A 24,074-nucleotide genomic window follows, 5' to 3' on the forward strand; every position below is an offset into this window, starting at 1 on the left:
TCTGGTCTGAGCGGCCCGCAGCTCCTCCGTTCGCGGCCTGCCCGAGGTGTATCTGGACGGGGACGCTCCCTAAGTTGGAAGTGGTACCCGGCAACAGAAACAGGGTTTGGTTTGGCTTGCAGAGTTTTAGTGATTGAATTTGAATTCCAAGCCTTCTTAGTGTCAACAGTCTTACTCTCTCACATTTATACCTGGCTTCCCCTCCCCTCCCCTGCCAGGCTCTGCTCTTTTCCCATCTGTGGGGGGACTTCCTTCCCTATGGCGTTCCAGCGGAGATAGGCTGTGTGTTCACAAAGGTAATAACACCCTGCATTTACTCAGCACACACGGTGGTTCCTAAAGCCCTTGTTCATACTTCTTCCCTTTCAACAATAGCCCCGATGTGGACCGAGCAAGGGTTATCCGCATCTCAGGATAAGCAAATAAAATCTTAGCAAGGATGGGCAGTCTGTCCAAGTGCGTGTGGTCAGTGCGGCGCAGAAGTGGGCTTCTCAAGCCTGGAGTGGGGAGGGCTCAGTCTTTCTCATGCTGCCCTGGTGTCAGGGAAACACTTGGATTCATTGTCAGTCCTCTCCTGGGGATGTCCTGGGTTGGTGGCTCATTGGCCATGGGATACACTGAGTCTTTGTCTTCTAAGAGCAGTCTCTATGCCCTGCAGCCCTCTCTCCTTGACTTGCTGTTGCCCTGAGACACCAGACAAATTATTTTTCTTTTTTTTTAAGATTTTATTTATTCATTTGCAAGAGAGACAGAGAGAGAACGAGCAGGGGGAGAGGCAGAGGAAGAGGGAGAAGCAGACTCCCCGCTGAGCAAGGAGCCCAATGCGGGACTTGATCCCAGGACCCTGGGATCATGACCTGAGCCGAAGGTAGACGCTTAACCATCTGAGCCACCCAGGCGCCCGACAAATTATTTTTCTTCAAGTGCACTCCTGGGCCCTTGCTCAGGCTGAAATGCACCTGCCTCTATTTCTTTGTAGAGGCAATCTTTTGACGGTGGGAGCAGAGATAGCCAGGAAATAAACTCCAGCCCCAGAACTGGACCCTGGTCCAACAAGGGGAAGACCATTCCACATGTAGGCTTCTCCTGCATCTGTCCTTCTTAGAAACCATTAGGTTCTGGACCTAATGGCTGCCTGTTCTTTTTGTCCACACTCTTCAGCTGGCTTTGAATGCGTGAATGTGATATTCAAGGCTTCCAGGATCAGCCCTAGGGTACTTTCCAGTCTCAACTTCCATAGACTTCCTGCCCCGTGGTTCTGGAACACACACACACATACATGCATACACATGCACACACCACACCGTCTCCTGGTTCTGCTGAACCACTCCTTGTCCCTGGATGCTCTGACTACTCTGCGCATGCATGTGCATGCGTGTGCGTGCGGGCGAGCCTGTGTGTGTGTGTGTGTGTGTGTGTGTGTGTGTGTGTGTGTGTTTGCAGATCTTCTTTGTCTAGCCTCCCCTCCATTATAGGCAACAGGCCACTGTGCGGTCTGTCCCACGGTGTGGGATATGTGCCTCTGCTGGAGCATGAGTGCTTTTAGGGATATGTCATTAAGTAACATATTAAATAGACTGGGTCACCTCGTGGGAAAGTTAGCTCCTTCTTCACTCCACAGACCCTGGAGAAACACTCTGTAAGGGGTACACATGTCGACACCTCTTTAATACTTCCTACTTCCTTTTTTTTTTAAGATTTTTATTTATTTATTGAGAGAGAGAGAGAATGGTAGAGAGAGAGCATGAGAGGGAGGAGGGTCAGAGGGAGAAGCAGACTCCCCACTGAGCAGGGAGCCCGATGCGGGACTCGATCCCGGGACTCCAGGATCATGATCTGAGCCGAAGGCAGTCACTTAACCAACTGAGCCACCCAGGTGCCCCCTTTTTTAACTAAAAAGATCGTGAGCTCAGGCAAAGCTTTCGTAGGCAACAGTTTCTAGCATAAGTCAATAACATTGTTTTATTTCCATTTTTTCTATATAGACAAATGATTTTGATTCCCACTTAAAGATGTGATATGAAGTGTCCTTATTACATAGATATTTCCTGAGTTAGTTATAAGAGTAGCTCAAGCTAATGAAAGATATTAATTCAATAATGATTGGCATGCAAAAAGGACAGCAATCATAGGATGACACCTACTTAAAGCCGGCGAGGCAGAGCAGTGATGTTGGAATGGACGTGAAGCCCAGCTGTTTGTACCAGCTGGGTGATTTAGTCAAATACTTCTTGGTCAAAGAATTAAATTAACGTAATGAACATAAAGCACTTAGGCCAGTGCCTGGTGCATAGAAAATGCTCAATAAATGCTAGATGCCACTTGCCAGCCCAGTTCAAATGCCACATCTTCCATGCAGCCTTCTTGAGTATTCCAGTCAGAAGTTCTCCTTCCTCTGTTCTCTCCAGCTACTTCATACTTACAGAACTTCACACATTCTATCTTGTACATAGTTTTTACATATCTATATCCCACCTAGGACCAAGCACATGCTAAACAATGAATATGTCCTTGTTTACGAATGCATTCCCCTTTTTTTGATGTGTTTGGTTTATAAAGGCTTATTTTTTTCTGGGAAGCTCTAGAAGACCCTCTCCAATCTCAACATGCTATAGAGTATCCAGGAAAACCTTAAAGATTCTGGGGCAAGAGAACAGAGAATGCTTGTTTAGTATCATTTAAATCAATGTTGTACTCAAGCTAGAAACATAGAGACTTGTCTGTTTCTTGTTCCTGGAGCAAGAGAGAAAGACCCAAAGATGGCAGAGGCAGGAGCTGCAGAGTCATGGATATAGATGGGGACGAGAGGCAGGGAGGCAGAGCGGCAGCCCATGGTGGACTGCGAGGCATAAAGGAGAGACGGCTGGCGATGGAAGGTGAGACAGACACAAGGGACAAACATCAGATGGGGACAACGGGGTACAAAGTTGACACACTGAGCCTTCAGCATAAAATAGTCTAGGGGCCCCTGGGTGGCTCAGTTGGCTAAGCGTCCAACTTCGGCTCAGGTCATGATCTCAAGGTCCTGGGATCGAGCCCCATGCCCAGCAGGGAGTCTGCTTTTCCCTCTCCCTCTGCTCCTCCCCCCATTGTTCTCTCTCTCTCTCTCTCAAATAAATAAATAAAATCTTTAAAAAAATAGTCTAAGTGAACCTGGTGTAACTCCTTTGCACAAGACTCTACAGTTATGATAGAGGAATAAGGTAAAATGTAAACCAGAATGTAGGAAGGGGACAGGCCTACCTCCACAAATTTAGCGCCTTACTTACGGCCGTTTGATGAGCAATGTGTCTAAGAAGAATTATCTTTGTTTGAATCCTTTATTTCCCCTCTTAGAAGTTACGGCAGAGCCTCTTTGGAAATGCCATCCATGTCTTCAGCTATGACTGGAAAAAGGCCTATTTCAGGTTCCATGATCCTTTTTCTGACCTGGCTTTTGCTTTGGAAGTAGAAAAGGTAATAGTAGGCAACAATTTTTAAATATTCTAATCCCATATTCCCTGTCCATATCTCCTCCTTCCATTCTCATCCATAAGCATATGTTTTCATTATAATCATTTGTAGAAGCATATTTCATATAATTTAAAATTTAACCTTAAATGGTAAGAGGCTGTTTAAAACTATAACTCACTGTCAGGATTGTAGCAAAGCCCCAAACCCCGCCCCCATACACACTGCCCTCCCCAATTCTAGTTTTCCTGGCTCTTCTCTCCAAGTTCTTAGTATCCCTGAGGATGTGAAGGCAGGAGGAGATCCAGGAGGTTCTTCATGGCTTACATAAAATCTCAGTAATTCATGTCATCAATTACCAGTAACAAAGAATTTCAAGGACTAGCCAACAATTTCCTGACATCTTCCAAATCCAAAAGTTGGATAGGAAGCAGGAGCATGGCGGAGGCGGGGTGGAGGAGGCCGCATGCCCCCAGGTGCCAGTCTACAGGGCTCCCCAAAGAAGGTGGTCGTTGCAGATTCTAGCCCAGCCATGGCATCTGACCACAGCTCACGTACATAGTATGCTGTCCCTTCACTCAGCTGAGGGATGCTATATACCAGGAGGGAAAGGGCTGCGGAGAATACATGGCATCCATTTCCAAGGGTTCTGCTTTGTCCCGTTGGCCCCATGGGGTTCCAGTACAGTTGTAAAGCTCTGCTCCCAGCCTTCACATGCCTCACTATTCATTTTCCCCGTTTCAGGGTGGCGCCCGAAGCATTCAGATGGCTGTACAAGGATCCATCATCAAATACTTGTTGTTTACAAGGAAGGGAAAAGACTGTAACTTTCACAGGTAAGGGGCCTAGAACTACTCGAGAGAATTACCCATTTCATGAGAACCTTTACGTGCCAAATAGTCACTGGGGAAAATCCCCTGGTGGCCTCGGGAAGGCGACTTGCCTCACGAGACCAAAATGGCTCTGGTTCTCCCGGAAGGACTGGACTTTGTGGCTGGGGAGGACTCTCCTGGAGCCACTCTCAATGGTTGCTGGAATAATGTTGAGTTTTCATGTTCCACTGCAGACCGTCCTGTCAGGTGAAGTGACGCCCCTGGTCTCAGGTGGGTTTACTCGACAGTATTTGATGAGAAACCCCAGACTAACAATTAAGGAGGAACAAAAGGGCTGTTAAAAAAAAAAAAAAAAAAAAAAACCCTGATAAATGAAGGATTAATTCTCCTATTTAACCAGGCTGGCAAAGTACAGTGTTTGGTAGTTGCCTATTTAAGAAAATCAGTTCAAATGACTTTACTTAGAAGTCAACAAACTCCATCATGTGCAAAGCTCTATGCTTGGTATGAGAAGAAATATAAACAAGTAAAAGGTATATATCTGCCCTCAGCAGGATAAGTTATCCCTCAAAACAGGAACTAAATGTATAATTTATTCTAAGATCATGAATTGCCAGTTTCCTGAGAAGCAGAGCCAGAGGTGGGAATTCTTTATACAAGTGATTTATGAAGCAAATGCCCTGTTGGAGAGGAAAAAAAAATTATTTTACCCTTCTAGCTTCTTTGGCTGGTCTAATAATTAACCTGACATAAGACAGATTAACAGGAGAAAAACAAACACAAGTTTAATAACATGTATATATCCCGTATACCTGGGAGAGACTGAGAGAAATTGAGTAACTCCCAGAACAGCCAAAGGCATCACCTTAAATACCATCTTTAGCTAAAGACCAAAGAAGATGTTGGGGGTGGGGAGTCCATTATGGGAGGTTACCAGGAAAAGCACAGTAAACAAGGGTAAGGTGGTTATGCAGATTTACATCAGTGCATTCTCTACTGATAGGAGTTTTTAGAGATTGAGAGCCATTCCCCTCCTCCGGGGAGGGAGATACCCTTACCAGTGGAATTTTCCCTTAAAATGTCTTTTACAAAAGGCTAACTTCTGAGTTTTCAGATCTTCTCTTGAGTCTGTAGTTTGTTTGTTTTTAAATAACCAGCTTAAAATAATCAGTATGCCAAAAGAGCCATGTGTTGGGTGGCAAGACTTGCTCCCCTTTGGCCCTCAGGAGGACCCCGTAGGAGCGAGGGAAGCAGGATAGGGAAGGAGAAGCAGAAGAATGTGGTCTCCAGCGATATCCAGCCTCAGTCTGATCCCATGGGAGCTCGGCAACCTCAGCTGCCCTATCTTCACAGAAGGAAGTGGGGCCTTTGTGCTTCCCACCCAGTCAGCCACCGGCTTTGAGCCAACCGTGGAAAGGCAGGCATCACTCCTTGTCACTCCCAGGCAAGGTGGCTCCAACTCTTCAGAGAAAGGTGAAAAGTAGGAGCCGCTGGTAGCAGCCCCCCAAAGCAGCCAGGGGAGGTGTCCACCAACTAAGTAAAAGGGACCTCAGGGAATCTAGATGAAACACACGCACGTTTGCTACATACACAAAGCATTTAGCACAGTGCCTGGCGCGCGGCAAATATTAAACATGTGGTAACAAGGAACCGCTCTCATAGACCTGCTCCACGAAGACTTCCTGAACCTTCTCGGTCACAAGTCCCGTCTCCCTCTTCCTTACTGTCATAGCACTTTGTTTTATTCTCATCCACCTCCTCAGAGTAGGGTTTTGGAGTATGGAACTCCTTGTTACTTGTTTCTGTATTGCCACAGGGCTAGAAGGAAGATAGAAATCATGGCTGAGTTCATTCGTGAACCCCTAGCATGTGTTTCTCCAACAGCTGTCAGTGTTAAATATTTAGAAAACCAGCCTAGTAAAGGTCTACCACATAAGACTGGCTCCCACCTCCTGAGAAATCCTGACAGCCTGGGATTACTCCCTAGACCATAATGGTGAAGAGCAGGGAGTCAGGGGGCCTGGCTGCCTGATTTCAGGTCCCTGCTCTAAGCACTTTCAAGGTGAATGACCGGGGGCCAATTACTCAACCTTTCTTTCTTCCTCCCTAAAATGCGAGGAACAGTAGTATCTACTTCACAAAGTTGAAGTGAGGATGAAATGAGGTGACATGTATGAAGCACTTAGAACAATGCTAGGGGCAGTGAGTGCCAGGTGAACGTAAGCTACAAGTCAGTGAGGGCGACATAAGGTGGGCCTCCAGCCAGGCGTAGGCCGGACAGGATCAGGCAGGGCAGACAAGGCTAGCACATTAAAGGTGCACCAGGACACAAGTAAAGGCATGGAGGTGGAATGTGGAACGTATGTTCAGGGCACTGGTCCATGTGGGCCATCGGGTTTGCAAAATATCACTGAGAGATAACACTGCAAGGATTGTTTGGGGTCGCACTTGCAAAGGGCCTGTTATTGGGTTAAAAATTTGGATCGGTCTCTGCTGGAGTTCAGGAGAGGGGACATTGGTGGGGACTCAAGAGGGTGATGACTCACAGGGGGGCATTGGTGAGAAATAATCTGTGAGGATACCAGTTCCCGTGACATTCTCATGGGCTAGGTTGAGGAAGGAACCAAACAGACCCGCCTGGTGTGCAGAAGGGGACTTCAAGGGGGAGGCACCTCGCATTCAGCTCAGTGACTGTTCACGCCACTGTCTTCCTACCCAACCTCCTGTGTTGCAGTTTATGTGCAATAAGCAAACGGGAGCAGGAGCAGGGCCTGGCTGCGGCACTGGCTGGCATCCTGTGGGCGGCAGGAGCTGCTGAGAAGGCCACCGTCTGTCTTGTTGCTGGGGACACTTACGTCACCTCAACTCCTGACTACTCGGGAGATGATTTCACTGAGCGGGTGAGTGCACCCCTGCCCGTCCTGCCAGATAAAGGGCCAATGAAGCCTAAGAGGGCACTAGACTCAACGCGGAAATGAAGGTGAGGCCCCGTTGACACTCCTAGAGGTGTCCGATGTGGCCAAAGGCGTCTTCCAAAGAGGTAGGGACCAAGGGTTGTAAGTGATCCACGCAGCCTAAGGGGAGAATCCTGCCGTGAAATTTTCCTTCCAGAATTCACGATGATCAAGAATATCCCATACCTGAAATCATTACAGACTGCATTTCCATATCCACTGTCTTAAACATTGCTGAGTTCTACCTGTTAGGGAAAAAATATGTTTATGTTCTTACGGCTCAAGATATCATATTGGCTTAAAACTAAGGAATGGAAAAGTGAGGCCAGGCCATCCACTCTCACTATGTATGTTTTACATGGCCTTGTGTAAGATAATATGTCAGGTTTTAGCAGTGTGATTTTGCAATGAAACAAAAAGATCCCTTGAGGAAATAACAGTAAGTTGACATCTTATAGATGTAGCTTTCGTCTTCCTTTTCATTTTTATCTTCTATTCCTGATTTATAGCTCCAGCTGTTTGAACTTTTAGAGAAAGAAGCCACTGAGAGATTCATCTATGATCATTTACAGTGTGTAAGTGTTTAAGTGTTGAGATAATTCCTTTGTGTTGAACTGATCTTACAGGAATCTTCTTTCTTTTACAAAGTGTATTTCTAATGATGCTTATTAAGAAAACCAGGTCATTTTGAAAGCTAAGAAAGGGCCGAATGAGAGAAAGAGAAGCCCGCCTCTCCCTCCCCACAACCTAAAAAGAGGCCAGCTCACACACAGGCCACTCACAACCGCCTCTTTGTCCCTGGCTAATCAAATCCAGAGAATAATACTATAGAGGGCATATGCCAAGATTTCTTTTGTGGGAAGAGAATATGTCAAAGCAGTCTTGCCTCATCTAATGGATAAAACACAAAAATGCTCGACAACGAAGGCCCTAGTCTAAATTGCCAAAATGACCGTCACACTGACTCCAAGGAAATGACTTCCGGTCTGAAAAAGGTGGCCCGTTTCACCTGTTCTACCAGCACCCTCCACAAAGTGTCCTTCTGACAATGGTTCTTCCCCACCTCCCAGGACGGGACAGTGTTGGTGGAAAATCTAAGGTGCTCTTTTAAGATTCCTTTTCAGGGAAAGGAATGAATGCTGATTTTCTAAAGAATCAGAACCCTAAGGGGTAAAAGAGGACAATTAGCAGGGTTACCATGAAGCCATACAACTATGGATTATAAAGAAGGGGGAAATGTGTTCCAGGAAACTCATTGCTCCGTTCCTTCCGAAGGTTATAGAGGCAGAAAACTCAGGGAGCAGTTCTCAGCCACACATTGCCCATACGATCTTGATTAAATTGGTTACCCCAGGCCTACCTCCCCCACCATCTCATAGGTCTCTGTGGCAGGCAGAAGAAAGTACCCCCCTCAACCCCGCACAGAGATATCCATACCCTACCCCCCGGAACCTGTGAATTTTATTCTTCATAGAAAAGGGGAATTAAGGTTGCTAATCAGCTGACTTTATTTTTTCATTTTTTAAAAAATTTGTGTTATTTAAGTATAGGTGACATACCATGTTATGTTAGCTTCAGGTGCGCAACAAAGTGATTCAACAATTCTGTACATGACAATGCTTTAAAATAGGGTGAGTACTCTGGACTACCCAGGTAGGCCCAATGTAATCACAAGGGTCCTGAGATGTGGAAGAAGAAGACAGAAGAGGAAGTCAGAGGGTGTGATGGGAGAAAAGTGTCACCTGCTACCGTTGGCTTTGAAGATGGAAGTGGGGGGGTGGGGGGGCAGGGACACCAGAAGCTGTAAAAGGCAGGGAAACAGATTCTCCCCCAGAGCCTCTAGCAGGCCTGCTGACATCTCGATCTTGGCTCAGTTAGACCCATTTTGGACTTCGGACCTCTAGAACGGTAAGATAATAAATTTGTGTTATATTTTGTTTTGTTAAGTGTTTAATTTTAATTCCAGCATAGTTAACATACAGTGTTATAGGAGTTTCAAAATTTGTATTATTTAAGCTACTAAATTTATGGTTATTTGTGACAGCCTCCATATAAATTAACTAAGAAAACCAGTATGACAGATTTTAAATACCTGGCATGAAATATTAAGTTAGAAGCCTGCTTAGGGGACTCTTTGTTGTGGGCAGGAGAGGTTTAACAGGTTGACACAGATAGAGAGGACCCTATAAGAAACGCGCCTTCCAGCAAAGAGAGGCAAACCCTTTCCTCTTTGTCTTCCATCTGCTCAACTCAGCCCTGGGGTAATCTGATTCACTAGGAAGGACCCCTCCCCCCATCTGCAAGGGCTTCCTCAGTGTAGCCAGAGTTGAGAATCAGAGGATCAGAGCTGCAACTATACACACTAAAGGCTGAGAGTCAAGCTCGGATCAGTAATACAGGCCCAAAGCAGAGGCAGACCACGGGGCGTGGGCGAGCATGGCACAGGGACAGGGGGGCTACTGGGGTCAGACAGACCCGTGCTGACTGTCACCACAGCCGCTCTGGGGCAGCGCTCGCACCACGCCTGATGCACCTCTCAAGGGCACCCTGACCAGGGACTGCCCATTGCGATGAACCCCCATCCCAGACCTTTACCAAAGCCCATTCAAGATGCACCAGTCCTATGTCCCATTCCTGAGTCCCATCTTGAGACGGAAGTCTCAAGATCAAAGTCTGATGGCTACATGTGGATAGCAAGACCTGTTGTAATGGACTGAATTTCATCCCCCAAGAAGGTATGTGCAAGGCATAACCCCCAGTGCCTGTGGAGGTGATCTTATTTGGAAAGGAGGTCTTTGCAAATGTAATCGAGTTAAGAAGAAGACATGCTGGACTAGGGTCGGCTCTACTCCAGTGACTGGTATCTTTAGAAGAAGAAGAGGGCGATTTGGACACAGACACAGACACGCAGGGAGAACACCATGTGATGATGCAGACAGAGATCGGAGTGATGCAGCCCACAAGCCACCCCACTCCAGGGCTTGCCAGAAGCCACCAGAAGCTACAAGATGCAAGGAAGGATCCTTCCCTGTGGCCTTCAGCGAGAGTGTGGCCATGCTCTGACACCTTGATTTCAGATGTCTAGCCTCCGTAACTGTGCCAGAATAAATTCCTATTGTTTTAAGCCATTCAGATTTCTGGCGATTTGTTATAGCAGTCCTAGGAAACGAATACACCCATCGTATATGATCTGCGGCAGTAGCCCACACCATGTTGTATTTTTAAGAACTGGACTCAGCATCTGTCAAAAACAATCGGGACGTTCCACATAAAAACCCAGACTTTTTGGTGCCTGGGTGGCTCAGTCGTTAAGCGTCTGCCTTCGGCTCAGGTCATGATCCCGGGGTCCTGGGATCGGGCCCCGCATCCGGCTCCCTGCTCGGCGGGGAGCCTGCTTCTCCCTCTCCCTCTGCCCCTCCTCTTTACTCATGTTCTCTTTCTCTCTCTCTCAAATAAATAGAAGCTGAAAAAGGAAGTGAACAGCATGGCCCATAAAGCTTGCAGAAGAAACACAGGCTTGTCAGCAGTTTGAATCAAACTCAAGAAGTGACACCCATATTGGACTTCAAACCTCCCAAACTATAAGACAATGGATTTGTGTTGTTTTACGCCACCAAGTCTGTGGTCATTTGTCCCGGGAGTAATAGGAAGCAATAGGAAACTAATACGCCAGCATCCCCAGTTTGCCTCAGGGCCCACCTACACTACCCCCCCCTGCCACCCCGTTTCTCTCACACTCCGCAGGACACCCATTTGGGTTCCTGCCTGGCTCCCACACACGAGTTTGTCCTGCCTGAGGGTCCTGCCTCTGCCAGGTCACAGCGCGGGAAGGGGACAAATCAATCCATAAAAGGGAAAGCACCTGCATTTTAGCAGAAGCCTTCCTGATATAGTGCCTTTAAAGGAGAGGCTTTAACCCCGGGAACCTTGAAAGCCAGCCAAGGAGCACTTTTCAGCAGGCAGAGAATTGACATAAAGCTAAGGCCTACTACCTGAATGTTGCTTGGGCAATTTGGATTGGATCCTGGAGATCACAGGGCACCTTTGGAAAATCGTGAGCAGAAAAAAATAACATGGGCAAGAGAAAAGACAGGGGAGAAGTGCCTTAAAGAGGGACAGATACTAATTGTGCTGTGATTCTAGCACGTTCCAAGCGCTAAGGCAGGTACTGTGCATGATGTCATTTAACTTTTGCAACAGACCTGCAGTTTATCTGCAACTGCAGATGAGGAAATTGAAACTCAAGCAAGTCAGTAACTGAGAGTAAGAGTAGAACTGGCTTTGAACCTAGATCTGTAGAACTCCAAAGCTATTTCCACAGAGCATCTCTGCTGCCCTGGGGCAACCAGGAGAGAGGGATGCCCCAACCGAGGAGAGGCTGGGAAGCGGGCCAGCCAAGAGCACACAGAGGGCCTGGGCTAGGATGGACGCCGGAAAAATGGAGAGGAAAATTACACTACATCTTAGCCATGATTCAAAGACAGCCATGTGAGAGAAATGGAGGAAGGAAAAGGGGTTCAAAAGGCAAGAGAAGGACAGTACCACGGGCAGACCTGAAACAATGAAGGACGCATTTGAGAGTGAAGATGACTCTGGAAAACTGTCCTATCAGCAGCTTTTCTAGCTTCTTGGGCTATAAACCCTTGAATTAATGCCAAGAGATATCCATAGCTGCATTGCTTTTAGCCAAACATGCTTTTTATTTTTGTCCCCCCGAACAGTTCAAAGGGGAAGGAAGCCACGGTGTCATCTTGTTTCTTTACAGCCTCATCTTCTCCAGAACATTTGAAAGGTAAATTCAACAAATATTTGCACGGGCATTTCCTGTAGCTCTGTGATCACATAAGCGATGTATTCTTGTGTTGGAAAATATTTTCATGCCCTATTGGGAACAGGAGTACATTTTTTTTTCTAGTGGATGCTCTTCTGTTGATTCATCCTTTTCTGTAGTCGGTTTGGCCACACTGATGGGTGAGTGGATGTCATCAGGAAGGTCTGAATCTGCTTTTCTAGGACGGTGGTGGCTTCCTTCTCCTGGTGGTTATAAATATCGACAGTTAACACCAAAGCTTCTTTGTGTGATTTTCATAATAAAAAAACATTTTATTATTTATGTGCACAATAAGATATATCCACAGATATTTATTTTGTTTCTATGATATGCAAAGCCCTGTTCTTGGCACCATGGGAAATACAAATAAAAGAAGAGATGGCCTGACCTGCAGGGTCCAGTCTGGGAAAGACAGGAGTTATACACAGAGATACCAGGCATGGTGCGGGTGGTATTTCATGTACCAAATGAGGCATAAAGACAAGGAGTCTTAGGGGATTCCAGAGGAGGAAGGGTCCCCAGCAGACAGACTAGTCAAGGAAGGCTTCTTAGAAGAACTTCTGGGCTCCGAAAGGAAGGTAAACTCTTGAGAGTCAGAGAGAGAGAGAGAGCCTCTAGGAAGGAAGAGTTACAAGCCCGGAAGCAGTGTTCCTAACACTTGTCTTTTGCAGAACGTCACCACATTTTTGTGGTCTGTGTTATTCTTTGCCTAACAGTTTTCTTTAAATCAACACATATTTACATATTAACTTCTTCCTAAACATCCATATCCTTTTAATCATGTATTTGTTGTACTAAAGAAAAATGTATTAAGCACATCACTATAAATTTTTTTTTTAAATCATGCCACACTTTGGGCAACGCTGCCCTGAATTATATCTGATGCCACCAAGGCACTCATCGCGCTTGACCCAAGTTTTTGGTTCCTATTCACAGAAGGGCATGACCTCCAGTCCTGCAAATAGGTACCTTCAAGAACACATTACAGCTCACACACCAGTACTCAGCACCTCTCCCTGGGTGAGACCTGGAGCCCCATTCCACTTTGACTTCACATGGTCCAGGGTAGGACTGCGAGGCCTGCTTCCCGGTGAAACAGTAGAGGTTGCCCTTCTGCAGTCAGGAAATGGGCTTCACCCCCAAACTGGTATTTTCCACTTGAACAGTCTGTTCAACTCAGTCTTGGGCCAGCACTCCCCGGAGTGGTCATGTGTCACTGCCCTAAGCCAAGCGTCCCTTGTCACTCGGAGCAAATAGTTTCTCCACTGTGCCTGGCACCCACACAGAGCACACATGTGAGTCTGTCACTTCAGGCTTCTCCCTTATCAGCAGCTTCCCCCAATTGTATTCCTAGCTTTTCCCACCACCTCTGCAGCCTCCATCCCAGAGACTCTTCTGGTGAGAGACAAAAAGGTGCAAGGCACACGGGAGGGACAGTGACTAAGCAAACCCACTCAACTGCTGCTCTGTGTTGGGAGGCGGAGGAAGGATAGGCTGCAGGTTCCTGGTGCAGTCATTGTCTCTGACTGAAGGCTGATGGCGTCTCGCATTCTGCAGGCTTCAGAAGGACCTAGATGCCTCCACCACTCATCTGTTACAACCAAGTGCTGGGGGCTTCCTGTGCAGGCAGGTAGGTTGGGAGACTTTGCCTTTCTATTGTAGAATCTGAATTAGGCTTTTTTTTTTCTTTTCAATTAAGCATATTCTCTCCTGAAGTGAAGAGTGATCGAGTTATCTTTGAAAGACTAAGAAGATGCTCCCCTGAGTTTGTTATCAGAGTCTACCTTCCAACTTCCACCATGGTCTTCCCAGTTTACCTCTGAGAGCCCCACATCTCCCTGCAATTCTACAGACCCGTTAGAAAATACCCTGACAAGACCCACCAGGAATCCCCAGTAAGGGAAAGAAAAGTACTATAATAACAGCTGAGCGTACTAAAATCACAACTACGGAAAAGCAGAGTTTAAACGAAATGGAAAGGGAAGAAGGGCAATAAGATCTGAGTGGGGCACGTGAGGATCTATGGGATATTGGCTCAAGAAACAAAGTCACTCAAGTTCTGTGTTAACCCTACCAAATGTTGATGACCTGTTTTTCCCGAATTAGATATTATGTCATTTCATTCTTTTAAGTAAAACTGGTAATTTTTCAGTGATTATTAAAAGAAAAAAGAAATTAAGTCCTTCTGTCATTGCTACCTAAAATGTAAACATTTGTAAACTATATCATCTAGGCAGTTTTGAACATGATTCTAACTGGAAGAGCAAGTCCAAATGTCTTTAATGGCTATCAGAAGGGAAAGTCGCAAGAAATATTACATGGAGTCCTGACCCGCAGTGACGTCGGGTATTTGCAGTGGTATAAGGATGCCTCAGAGGATGACAGGCTTTCGCAGGTGAGTGTGTTCTGATTTGCAACCACACAACCAGAGTGTCGGTGCTTTGATATTTTTTTTCAGTCTCTATATTAAGACAACAAAAAATCTGAGCTAACTTTTTCCTTTACTATATTCCTGCACACCTCCCACCCACCACATACACATACACAAGCAGAGAGACTCTCAGACTCTCAATGTAAATATCTAAGTCTACTGTATTTGCTTCAGGTTTTATTGTATGCATTTTTATGTATATAGAGTACAGGTAATATAAGTAAGAGGCAAATAACTTTTTTGGAAAACAATACTTGAAATACACAGATGAAAGGAAAACATCCTTTATCCCCATCCAGCTACAGGCCTCCTTCTCAGAAATCAATTCTGTCAGCAGCCCATGGGTATCTTCCCAATCCTTTGTTTATGCAAATGAATGCATATTTTCAATCTATTGCTTGAAGCTTAAAAAAAAAAAAATCACTGGGGAAAAAAAAGCCCCCTGCCCCCCCCCTCCATGAAACTCCTCTCAAAATGATTTCCAGCTCAGGGGATTTACAACCTCTGACAACCTTCAGAAAGTAGAATGTGCCGTTGAAAAACATAACCAGAGAATTAAGTAAGATGTGATTCTGCAGAAATAAACAGGAGAGAGGGTGAGAAAGCAAATACACGCACCCCAAACCACAAATCAAAGATGCTTCTGTGATATTTTCACAAAGATCTCCATCCTAAAACCCAGGCAAGGCAAGGTGGGTTCTGGGAAAAGCCAGGCTTCTCTGGAGTGGCCATGAAATTAGCTGGGATGTAATTCAGTAGGATGCTGACAACTCCCCCCCACCAGTCCTTCCCCGGCCCCAACCTCTCCCAACCACCAGCAGTAAATGAGGGCCTTGCTGCTCAGTGCCCTGACCTGTCCTTCACTCTCCCAGTTCAGCTAAAAATCCCTTTCGTGGGCACAAGACTTCAGGCTTTAGAAGATCTTTTCATATCCAGAGTTTCACTCACCTTGCCTCCTGTTCTTGGCTCCAGCCACAATGCCTTATGCATGAAATCCGCATCTCATTATACCTACAAATCATGTACCTGAGGGCACCAGAGAAGTAGAGTTTGACCGTAGCAGAATTAAGTACATTTTGCATACAGGCCTGTTTATTTATTTTTTTTAAAGATTTTATTTATTTATTTGAGAGAGAGAGTGAGAGACAGAGAGAACAAAAGGGAAGAGGATCAGAGGGAGAAGCAGACTCCCCGCTGAGCAGGGAGCCGGATGCGGGACTTGATCCCACGACTCTGGGATCATGACCCGAGCCGAAAGCAGTCGCTTAACCAACTGAGCCACCCAGGCGCCCCACATATAGGCCTGTTTAAAGTTTACTTATTATTCCTTGAGTTTGAAACCTAGGCCCATCATAGAAAAATGAGAAGTGGCAGAGAAGCTAAAAGTAAAAGAAATGAACCCATTCCCATCACCCAGGGGTCAATCCTTTCAGCAATGCGTCCTTCTCTTTTTCTTTCTTATATAAATATGTCCTATGCTACTCTTTGGAAACCCAATTTCTATCACTTAACACATTATCTGTATGTGTCAACGAAGATATGTCCTTCATCATATTTAGGAGGCAAAGAGTTCCACTGCATGAACATGAAAGACCGTACTTTGAATATACCCTGGACAGAGAAGGGACTTGTTATTGTTATAAAATTCCAAATCACTTGGTTCCAAACTGGGAACTCATCTTAGAATGTGATAGATCTATAATAACTATGAAAACAAAGCGACCCAAAGAAAGGAACTACAGATTTCAGTTTACATATTTTTCTCCTTTTTTTTCAACCACACACTCTCACCTGATGTTCATGGTCAAGCACTCCGTACCTCTCCCAGCACGGTAATAGGCCAAGACTTAGTCTGGAGAAAAATGGCAGGATACACCGGGAGGATACACCAGGGGCAAATTTCAAGGAGCCGGGGTGCAAAAGCCACAATCGTAATTTGACTGCTTTGTCTATGATTACAAAGCTCTTTCACACGATTTCACTCTATTCTCATTATAAACTACAAAGATTTGAAACAGCGTTTCTCGCATTTCAGTCATTTGCGTAGGTAATTCACAGCTTTGTCGTCGCTCCACACCTGCAGCACGCTCTGCTATTATTTGATTAATATTTTTCTTTAAATCAACTCACTTTAAAAATTTGCATGTAACCATTTCTGCAGCAGTAATACAAGCCATGGACTTGACATGCTCACTGTTTTTTTTTTTCCTAACACATATTCAAAGAAGTAAATAAACAGGTTTTGTTTTAAAGCTTACACGGCGCCACTGGCTTTCCTGCCACATGCCACCAAATGGCACTTTTGTGCCACACTTTGGAAACCCGGAATAAAAGTGAGGGGGATTCTGTAACACGCAGGAAGCGGCCCTGACCTGAAAACCAGGAGACTTGGTTGGAGGCTTTGCCCGGCCCCTCACAGGGGTGTGACTTGGGCCAGTCACTTACTCTCTCTACACCGGTTTCCTCATCTCAGACTAGTGTCCTCACACCTGCTCTGCAACCACGGGACTGATGCGAAGAGCAAACAAGAGTATGAATGCCAAAGCCTGCTGGGAAGCCAGGGTGACCTGTACACATATAAGTTTAGAATGGATGATAAAGGCCATGTTCATTGATCATCTAATTGTGAGGCTCTGTATCCAGATACAAAGATGAGTCACACATGGGCCAGTACATACACACACACTGAATGTTCGGGGAAGGAGATAGATGATAAATGACGGAGAACCGTGCTCTCAGCACTGGCTGCACACTGAAGTCACCTGGAGGGTTTGGTTTTTTAATTGACTTTATTTTTTAGAGTTTTTTTTCCTCCACAAAATTAAGCGGAAGGTACCAAGATTTCCCATATATTCCCTGCCCCCACACATGCATAGTCTCCCCCATTATCAACATCTCCCACCAGAATGGCATATTTGTTACAATTGATGAGCCTACATTGACACATCATGATTATCCAAAGTCCCTAGTTGACATTACCATCTTGGTGTTGTACATTGTATGGATTTGGACAAATGTATAACGACGTGTGTCCACCATTATTACATGATACAGAGCAGTTTCACTGCCCTAAAAGTCCTCCATGCTGCAACCCCAAGCAACAACTGATCTTTTTACTGTCTCCATAGTTCTATCTTTTCCAGAATGTCATATGGTTGGAATGATACAGTATGTAGCCTTTTCAGATTGGCTTCTTTCACTTAGTAATATATAAGTTCAAGGCTCTTCCCTGTCTTTTCACAGCTCAATTGCTCATTTCTTTATAATACTGAATAATATTCCATTGACTAAGTAATATTCCGTTGATGTACCAGGGTTTATTTGTCCATTCACCTACAAAAAACATTTTGGTTGCTTCCAAGTTTTGGCAATTATGAATGAAGCTGCTATAAACATCTGTGTGCAGATTTTTATGTGATGTAGGTTTTAAACATTTTTAGATAGACAGCAGGGAGCATGATTGCTGGATATATGGTAAGAGTGTTTAGTTTTGTAAGAAACTGCCCAACTGTCTTCCAAAGTGGCTGTACATTCTTGCATTCCCAACAGCAATGAGTCAGAGTTCCTATTACTGCACATCCTCACCAGCATTTGATGCTGTCAGCATTCTGGATTTTGGCCATTCTCATAGGTGTACCGTGGTATCTCATTATTATTTTCATTTCCTCGATAATATGTGATGTGGAACATCTTTGCATATGCTCACTTGCCATCTGTATATTTTGTTTAGCGAGGTGTTCCTTAAAGTTGTTGGCCCGCTTTGAGAGCTTTTAAAACTACCAATGGCCAGGTCATCCCCCAGAACGCCGTCAGCTTCATGTGTGGAAGATCTGTGTGGGCACACAGGTCCCCAACACTCAGAAAGCCCTGCCTTTAGTCTAATGCTCTACTGTCATCATCTTAAAATTCTTACTAATTTTTGAGTAAGGGTCCTCGCGTTTTCATTTTGCACTGGGCTGCAATTTCATAGCCAGTCCTAGCCAATGACTCTATTCTATTTGGTCTAGAGAGCAACTGAGCATTAGAATTTTAAAGCCCACAAGTGATTCTCATGGGCAGCCAGGTTTAGAAACCTCGACATTTTAGACCGGATAATGTCTTTGTGGTGGGAGCGGTCCTGTGCATTGTGGGATGTTTAGCAGCATCCCTGGCCTCTGTCCACTGGATGCCTATAGTCCTGCCCTTCGATGTGACAACCAAAAATGTCTCCAGACCTTGCCAAATATTCTCTGGGGGGACAAAATTGCCTTGGTTGAACTAATGCTTTAAAGGAAGGGCAGAGGGGCGCCTGGGTGGCTCAGTCGTTGAGCATCTGCCTTCAGCTCAGGTCACGATCCCAGGATCCTGGGATCGAGCCCCGCATCGGGCTCCCTGCTCCACGGGAAGCCTGCTGCTCCCTCTCCCACTCCCCCTGCTTGTGTTCCCTCTCTCATTGTGCCTCTCTCTGTCAAATAAATAAATAAAATCTTTAAAAAAATAAAGGAAGGGCAGAAACTCATTAGACCTAACTGATTAAATCCATGTGTGTAGAATTGGAAAACTAGCTATTGCAACAAGCATTACAAGAAAGAATATCGTCTTTCAAGCCATATCAGAAAGGTTGACAGCTTTCTGCTCCTGTAAACATCTGCAAGGCTTAAGGGAAAAGTCTCAGACCTTATCTTAAATTAAAATTAAGTAGGCGTTTGCTTCATAGCTACTAAGTGGCTCTGAGAAAAGGGACGATGTTAAAGAAAATGCCACAAAAAGGGAGAGAGGGACTGAGAGAAGGAGAGTGTGTGCCTCAAAGAGTCAAGAATTCCCAGAGATCCAGCGCTACCATTTCCTCTGGAACACATTTCTTTCTACACAAGTCAGCTCAGACCAGTAGAGCTGCTAAATCATGCTTTAAAGAAAATTACCTGCAGCGCCTAAAATATCCTCTGGTAATAAAGTGGATGTTTGTCAGGACCTTTAAAGCAAGCCAAAAGGCCAAGGCATGAGGTAACAAATAAGAGCTTTCCTACTGAGAAAGTGACTAATGGGGCAAAATGGACCAGACAACAGGACCACCATGCAAATGCTTGCTCCTAAATTGGAAATGGGGCAAAGCATGGAAACTGCCCACGTTAGCTTTAAAATCTACATAGAAGTCACATCTACAATGCTTCTGTCTTTTCGAAAAGGGACTCATGTGACTTTTCATCCTTCCATCTTGGACTCAGTGTTCTCTCTCCAGGGAGACTCCCATGAATCCTGCCCTCAGTGAAAATTGCCTGCAATTGTACACTAATAGCTTGAAACCCCGAGGATGTTTATTATGTTGTCTCTGTCATGCACTTGGAGTTTGGTTTCAGAACAAATGTATTAAAGAGCAAATACTGGCTGGCAGTTGGTTCTCTTACTTGAACTGCTGAGATATATGAATATGTTAGATATATACACATACACATATAAAGTTTTTTATCGGAAGGGGCTTTTTTAATTCTTTCTATATCCGCTCATTATTTGGGGACAAAAAGCAATCCATAACTCATCTGTATTATTCAAATAACTATATCTATAATTATGTTCTCTCTCTATATATATATAATTTTACATATATTTTTCACCAGCCCTGAAGATGGGAATTAAAGGGAGTCTATACAAGGCTTATTTACTCACTATAGCGTTAACAGAGCAGACACTATGTGCTAGGCTCTCTCCGAGCCATTCATTCGCACCAATACCTTATTTCATTTAATCCCCACTTCCACTCAAAAGTAGAAGTGTTAGTTTTAGTCCAGTGTCTGTTGTTTGACCATTAATTTTAGACCTGAGAAAATCCAGACTGAGCAAGGTGCAGGCACTTGCCCTCGGCCACCAGCGAGGTGTCAGAGCCTGTGTTAGGACACCAGAGCCACCTGCATCAGAGCCCAGGTTCTGCCCACTGGGCCACACTGTCTGTCACTACCATCTTTTCTTGTCTTCTGATAAGGTGATCAATACAAAATGCCAGTTCTTAGAATTATACGCTATCGTAAGTGCTTTTATAATCTATTGTACCTATATATTTACATATAGATGTAGGTTTGTATCATGTCATCTGTAATATCTGTTATAGGTACACTGATGTTAGACTCTAACATACATTTATTTATTTATTTTTAAAGATTTTTATTTATTTGAGAGAGAGAGCATGAGAGAGAGAGAGCGAGCAAGCACGAGTGGGGTGTGGGAGGGATCATGACCTGAGCTGAAGGCAAAGACTTAACTGACTCAGCCACCCAGGCACCCTTCTAACATTTATTTATTTTTAAAGATTTATTTATTTTTATTTGAGAGAGAGAGAGAGAGCACTTTTGTGAGCAGGGGGAGGGGCAGAGGGAAAGAGAGAGAATCCTCCATCAGATTCTCCACCGAGCACAGAGCCCGAAGCGGGGCTGGATCCCAGGACCCTGAGATCATGACCTGGGCTGGAATCAAGAGTTGGACACTTAAGCGACTGAGCCACCCAGGCGCCCTAGACTCTAACATTTAGATGGTGGCAATACCATGGCTAGGTTTTAGAAGGCATGACTCAATAAGCTAGAACTTTGTACATTGACTTCTAGGTTAGTCATGAGTCACTAGACTTCTAAAGCAGTCATGAGTTTGAGTTGATTGTGAACAACACGTACTTGGGGCACACCCTCTGAAAAGATCTGCCCCCCTTCACCTGCTGGTTTGGCAGACCATGTCTGTCAAGTATATGGCCGAAGGACAAGCTCAGTGGCACTGAGAGACGTGCTAACAGAAGACACACGTGACCACAGTGTATCCAGAAGCCTCATAGTATTCTATCATAGAACTGAAATACCTTGCAGAGCATACGCCTGCTCAGAAGGACCTAGATGTGGTTCCAGAACAGTGCTCTCTATATCACTGGATTGAAGACCGCCACGGTCAAACCCCTTCCTTTCTGCTCTGAGCAGGGTTACTCCTCCACACAGGACTCCTGAACGTGCCAACTGGGTACTTAAGTGCTGTGTGGGTATGTAGGGGCTCCTGCCTAGGGTGAGCACTGCAAATCAGAAGATTATGTGTATCCACTGATAATAATCTAATATAAGAAAAGTTTTGGAGTTCAAAAGAAACCCAATGTGCTAACAGATTCTGCTGTCCAGGTGAAAACCCTCCTATAATGCTGTATCTGTCTTCCTAAAGTAAATCTCTTCTTACTCTGGGATAAAATTGCAGAGACTGCAAAAATACACGTCTTTCAGTCCCAATGTCACAGCTCAGTGGGTGAGATTTAAAAAAAGAAAAAAATGGAGTTCTCATTAGATGCCACGGCAAGCCCCCCAGAGCCCAACAGACTGACAGTTCCCACGGAACACAGCCAGCTACCCACAAGCTTCGGCACTATTTTGAAGCCTCCCATCACTTTTCTATTTGAAGGTACAGGTTTGAGTGTGAGGTTCCAATACCTAAGTGAGAACATAAAGCAGTTTGAGTCTAACACCATCTGGAAAGCCTTAGGAGGTTTGCATTATCTTTGCACCTGCCACCAAGCAGAAAAATCAACTCTGATTTTTAGAAGGGACTGAAGCCATTTAGGTCTTGCTGGAATTACTCCCCTGGTAGCCCCCCACAGAGCACACCACCATCCCAGCCGTACCCTCTTCCCTCTTTAAATTCCCTTTAAAGAGACTCGTAGGAAGAAATCCAACCATAAAAGTACCACGTGAAGCTCCACCCACGGCGCTCGCGCTCTCCCCACCAAATTGCTGAGGTCGCACCCCGCAAACATGACAACATACCTGCAAACTCGCCGAGGGAAGTTACATCAACTCTGTGTTGCAGGTGCAGAGAAGAGAGCCAGACCCTTCACAGTTATGCACGCGAATCGTCACCAGAAATCAGGGAAGAAAGCACAAATCTCCAACACCTTTCTCCTGTTCCCATTACCAAACTGGGCCCTTGGGACTTGCAATATCAAGCTCATTATGCAAAGGCACATTCTAAGCACCATTGTTCTAGATGGCAAAAAAAAAAAAAAAAAAAAGAATTACATGGACTCAATCCTTGCCCTGTAGTGTTTAGAATTTGTCCATCCTTCCTCCTGTCCTTATAGTTTTACACTGGCTTAAATGATACATGTTATGGAAGGCTTGATTGCTGCATGTAACACTGGGCTTATTACACAATGAGTGAACTTAAGGAGAAAGGTATTTTATTTATAGCACTACTGTATCACAAGTTAATTTCCTTTTTTACCATGGCAACGCGAGGCAACATGCACAAATTCTGCATTGGGGGAATCTCACCAATAAAACATATTTAGAATGTGGCTTTTGGGGGTGGAGGTTAGCTGATACACTGTCTACTACCCAAAAGCAGTACAAATTTTTAACTGAGAGTTCCAAACACATGATGTGGTGTACTAAGAAAAAAAGGGGATATAATATTTGGCTGCATTCAGTTGGGAGATGCTTCGTTTTGTTTTTGCAGGCCCCACTTTAAACCAGGTGTATTCTCAGCTGCAATCTTAAGGCTTGCCGCTTAGAGTTAATAGCCAAACTGCCTTGACAGTCATGCATGACATTTTCCTTTCCACTAGAATCTCTGAAGGCAAGTGAGGCTCTGTCTGCTCAGTGTGCAGTCTCTGTATAGAAGAGATTGTTGTATTTATAACTACTTTATCTTCCTCCTACTCTAATAAAATCTTGAGTAGCTTTGGGTTCAGAAGAGAAAACTGTTGCGTTGTTGCAGAAAGTAACCATAGTGTGGTGTCAGCACCTGGCAGTTACCTGAGTGCCAGTTGAATTTTGCCTCTGTTACAAAAACTCTGTGAAACAATATCAGACATGTCTATATTCTATTACATCCACCCAGACGTAATTTACAGGAATTTCCATTGGTTGAAAATCAGCCCAAATTCAATTCTTTTGAATTTCAAAAGAAGTGACATTTTATTCCAAAACGGCCCTAAATTTCCTAGTTTATCCAAGTTTTCCAACCTTAATAATTCCATGTCCCACAGATCATATTTTGATTACATCTAACCTTAGTATACGAGGTGCCATGGCAAGAAGGCCTAAGAAAGAAAGTGCTTATTTTATAACCAATGAATGGTTACAATGTTATTTGGAACTTGTGGGTGGATTCTTGGATCGTAAACACATTCGTTGGCTTCCATGGCATATCCTCTGTGTTTTATTTCAGAGGTAGCCAGTGGGCGACTTGCCCGTTTGATATGTGAGATGCTCATATTTATACTCAGCCCAGAGGGGCTAATTCTAGTGTGAGTAGATAAGCAAATCCTGCACCCACTATGAGCATGTCCAAATTGAGGTGCTAGGCTTACACCCCCTTTTTAAACTACTAACTAAAACAGAGTTTGTGTCTTTCAAACACAGTAATAAAATTTTTCTATGGTAGCCGAAAGTGAAAATCTTAAAGACAAAAGCATTTCTGATTCACCCACTCACCCACAACTGAAGAATTTAAACTAAAGCAAAATGAAGAGATTTGAATAGAACTATTGAGAAATCAAAATGTCAAGTTATTAGCCTTTAATACTTGGGTTTATGAGACGTGGTAATTTTTCAAAGCTGGATTTTCCATAAAATAGA

At 44.6% G+C, this 24,074-nt stretch overlaps 1 protein-coding gene across 1 annotated transcript in view; it reads left to right on the forward strand.

The window, feature by feature from the left end:
- Positions 1-24,074, forward strand: part of MINDY4B (MINDY family member 4B) — a 34,761-nt gene that overhangs the window by 7,204 nt on the left and 3,483 nt on the right. Inside the window, exons 4-10 of the mRNA XM_073891005.1 lie at positions 3,337-3,456; positions 4,195-4,286; positions 7,018-7,183; positions 7,747-7,812; positions 11,959-12,029; positions 13,626-13,698; positions 14,302-14,463. Of these exons, the coding sequence (XP_073747106.1) occupies positions 3,337-3,456; positions 4,195-4,286; positions 7,018-7,183; positions 7,747-7,812; positions 11,959-12,029; positions 13,626-13,698; positions 14,302-14,463 (750 nt within the window). The remainder of the gene's footprint in view (positions 1-3,336; positions 3,457-4,194; positions 4,287-7,017; positions 7,184-7,746; positions 7,813-11,958; positions 12,030-13,625; positions 13,699-14,301; positions 14,464-24,074) is intronic.

The sequence above is a fragment of the Callorhinus ursinus genome, unplaced genomic scaffold (assembly GCF_003265705.2).
Source record: "Callorhinus ursinus isolate GAN/ISIS: 27379988/994484 unplaced genomic scaffold, GSC_fseal_2.0 scaffold1, whole genome shotgun sequence".
Lineage (NCBI taxonomy): Eukaryota > Metazoa > Chordata > Mammalia > Carnivora > Otariidae > Callorhinus > Callorhinus ursinus.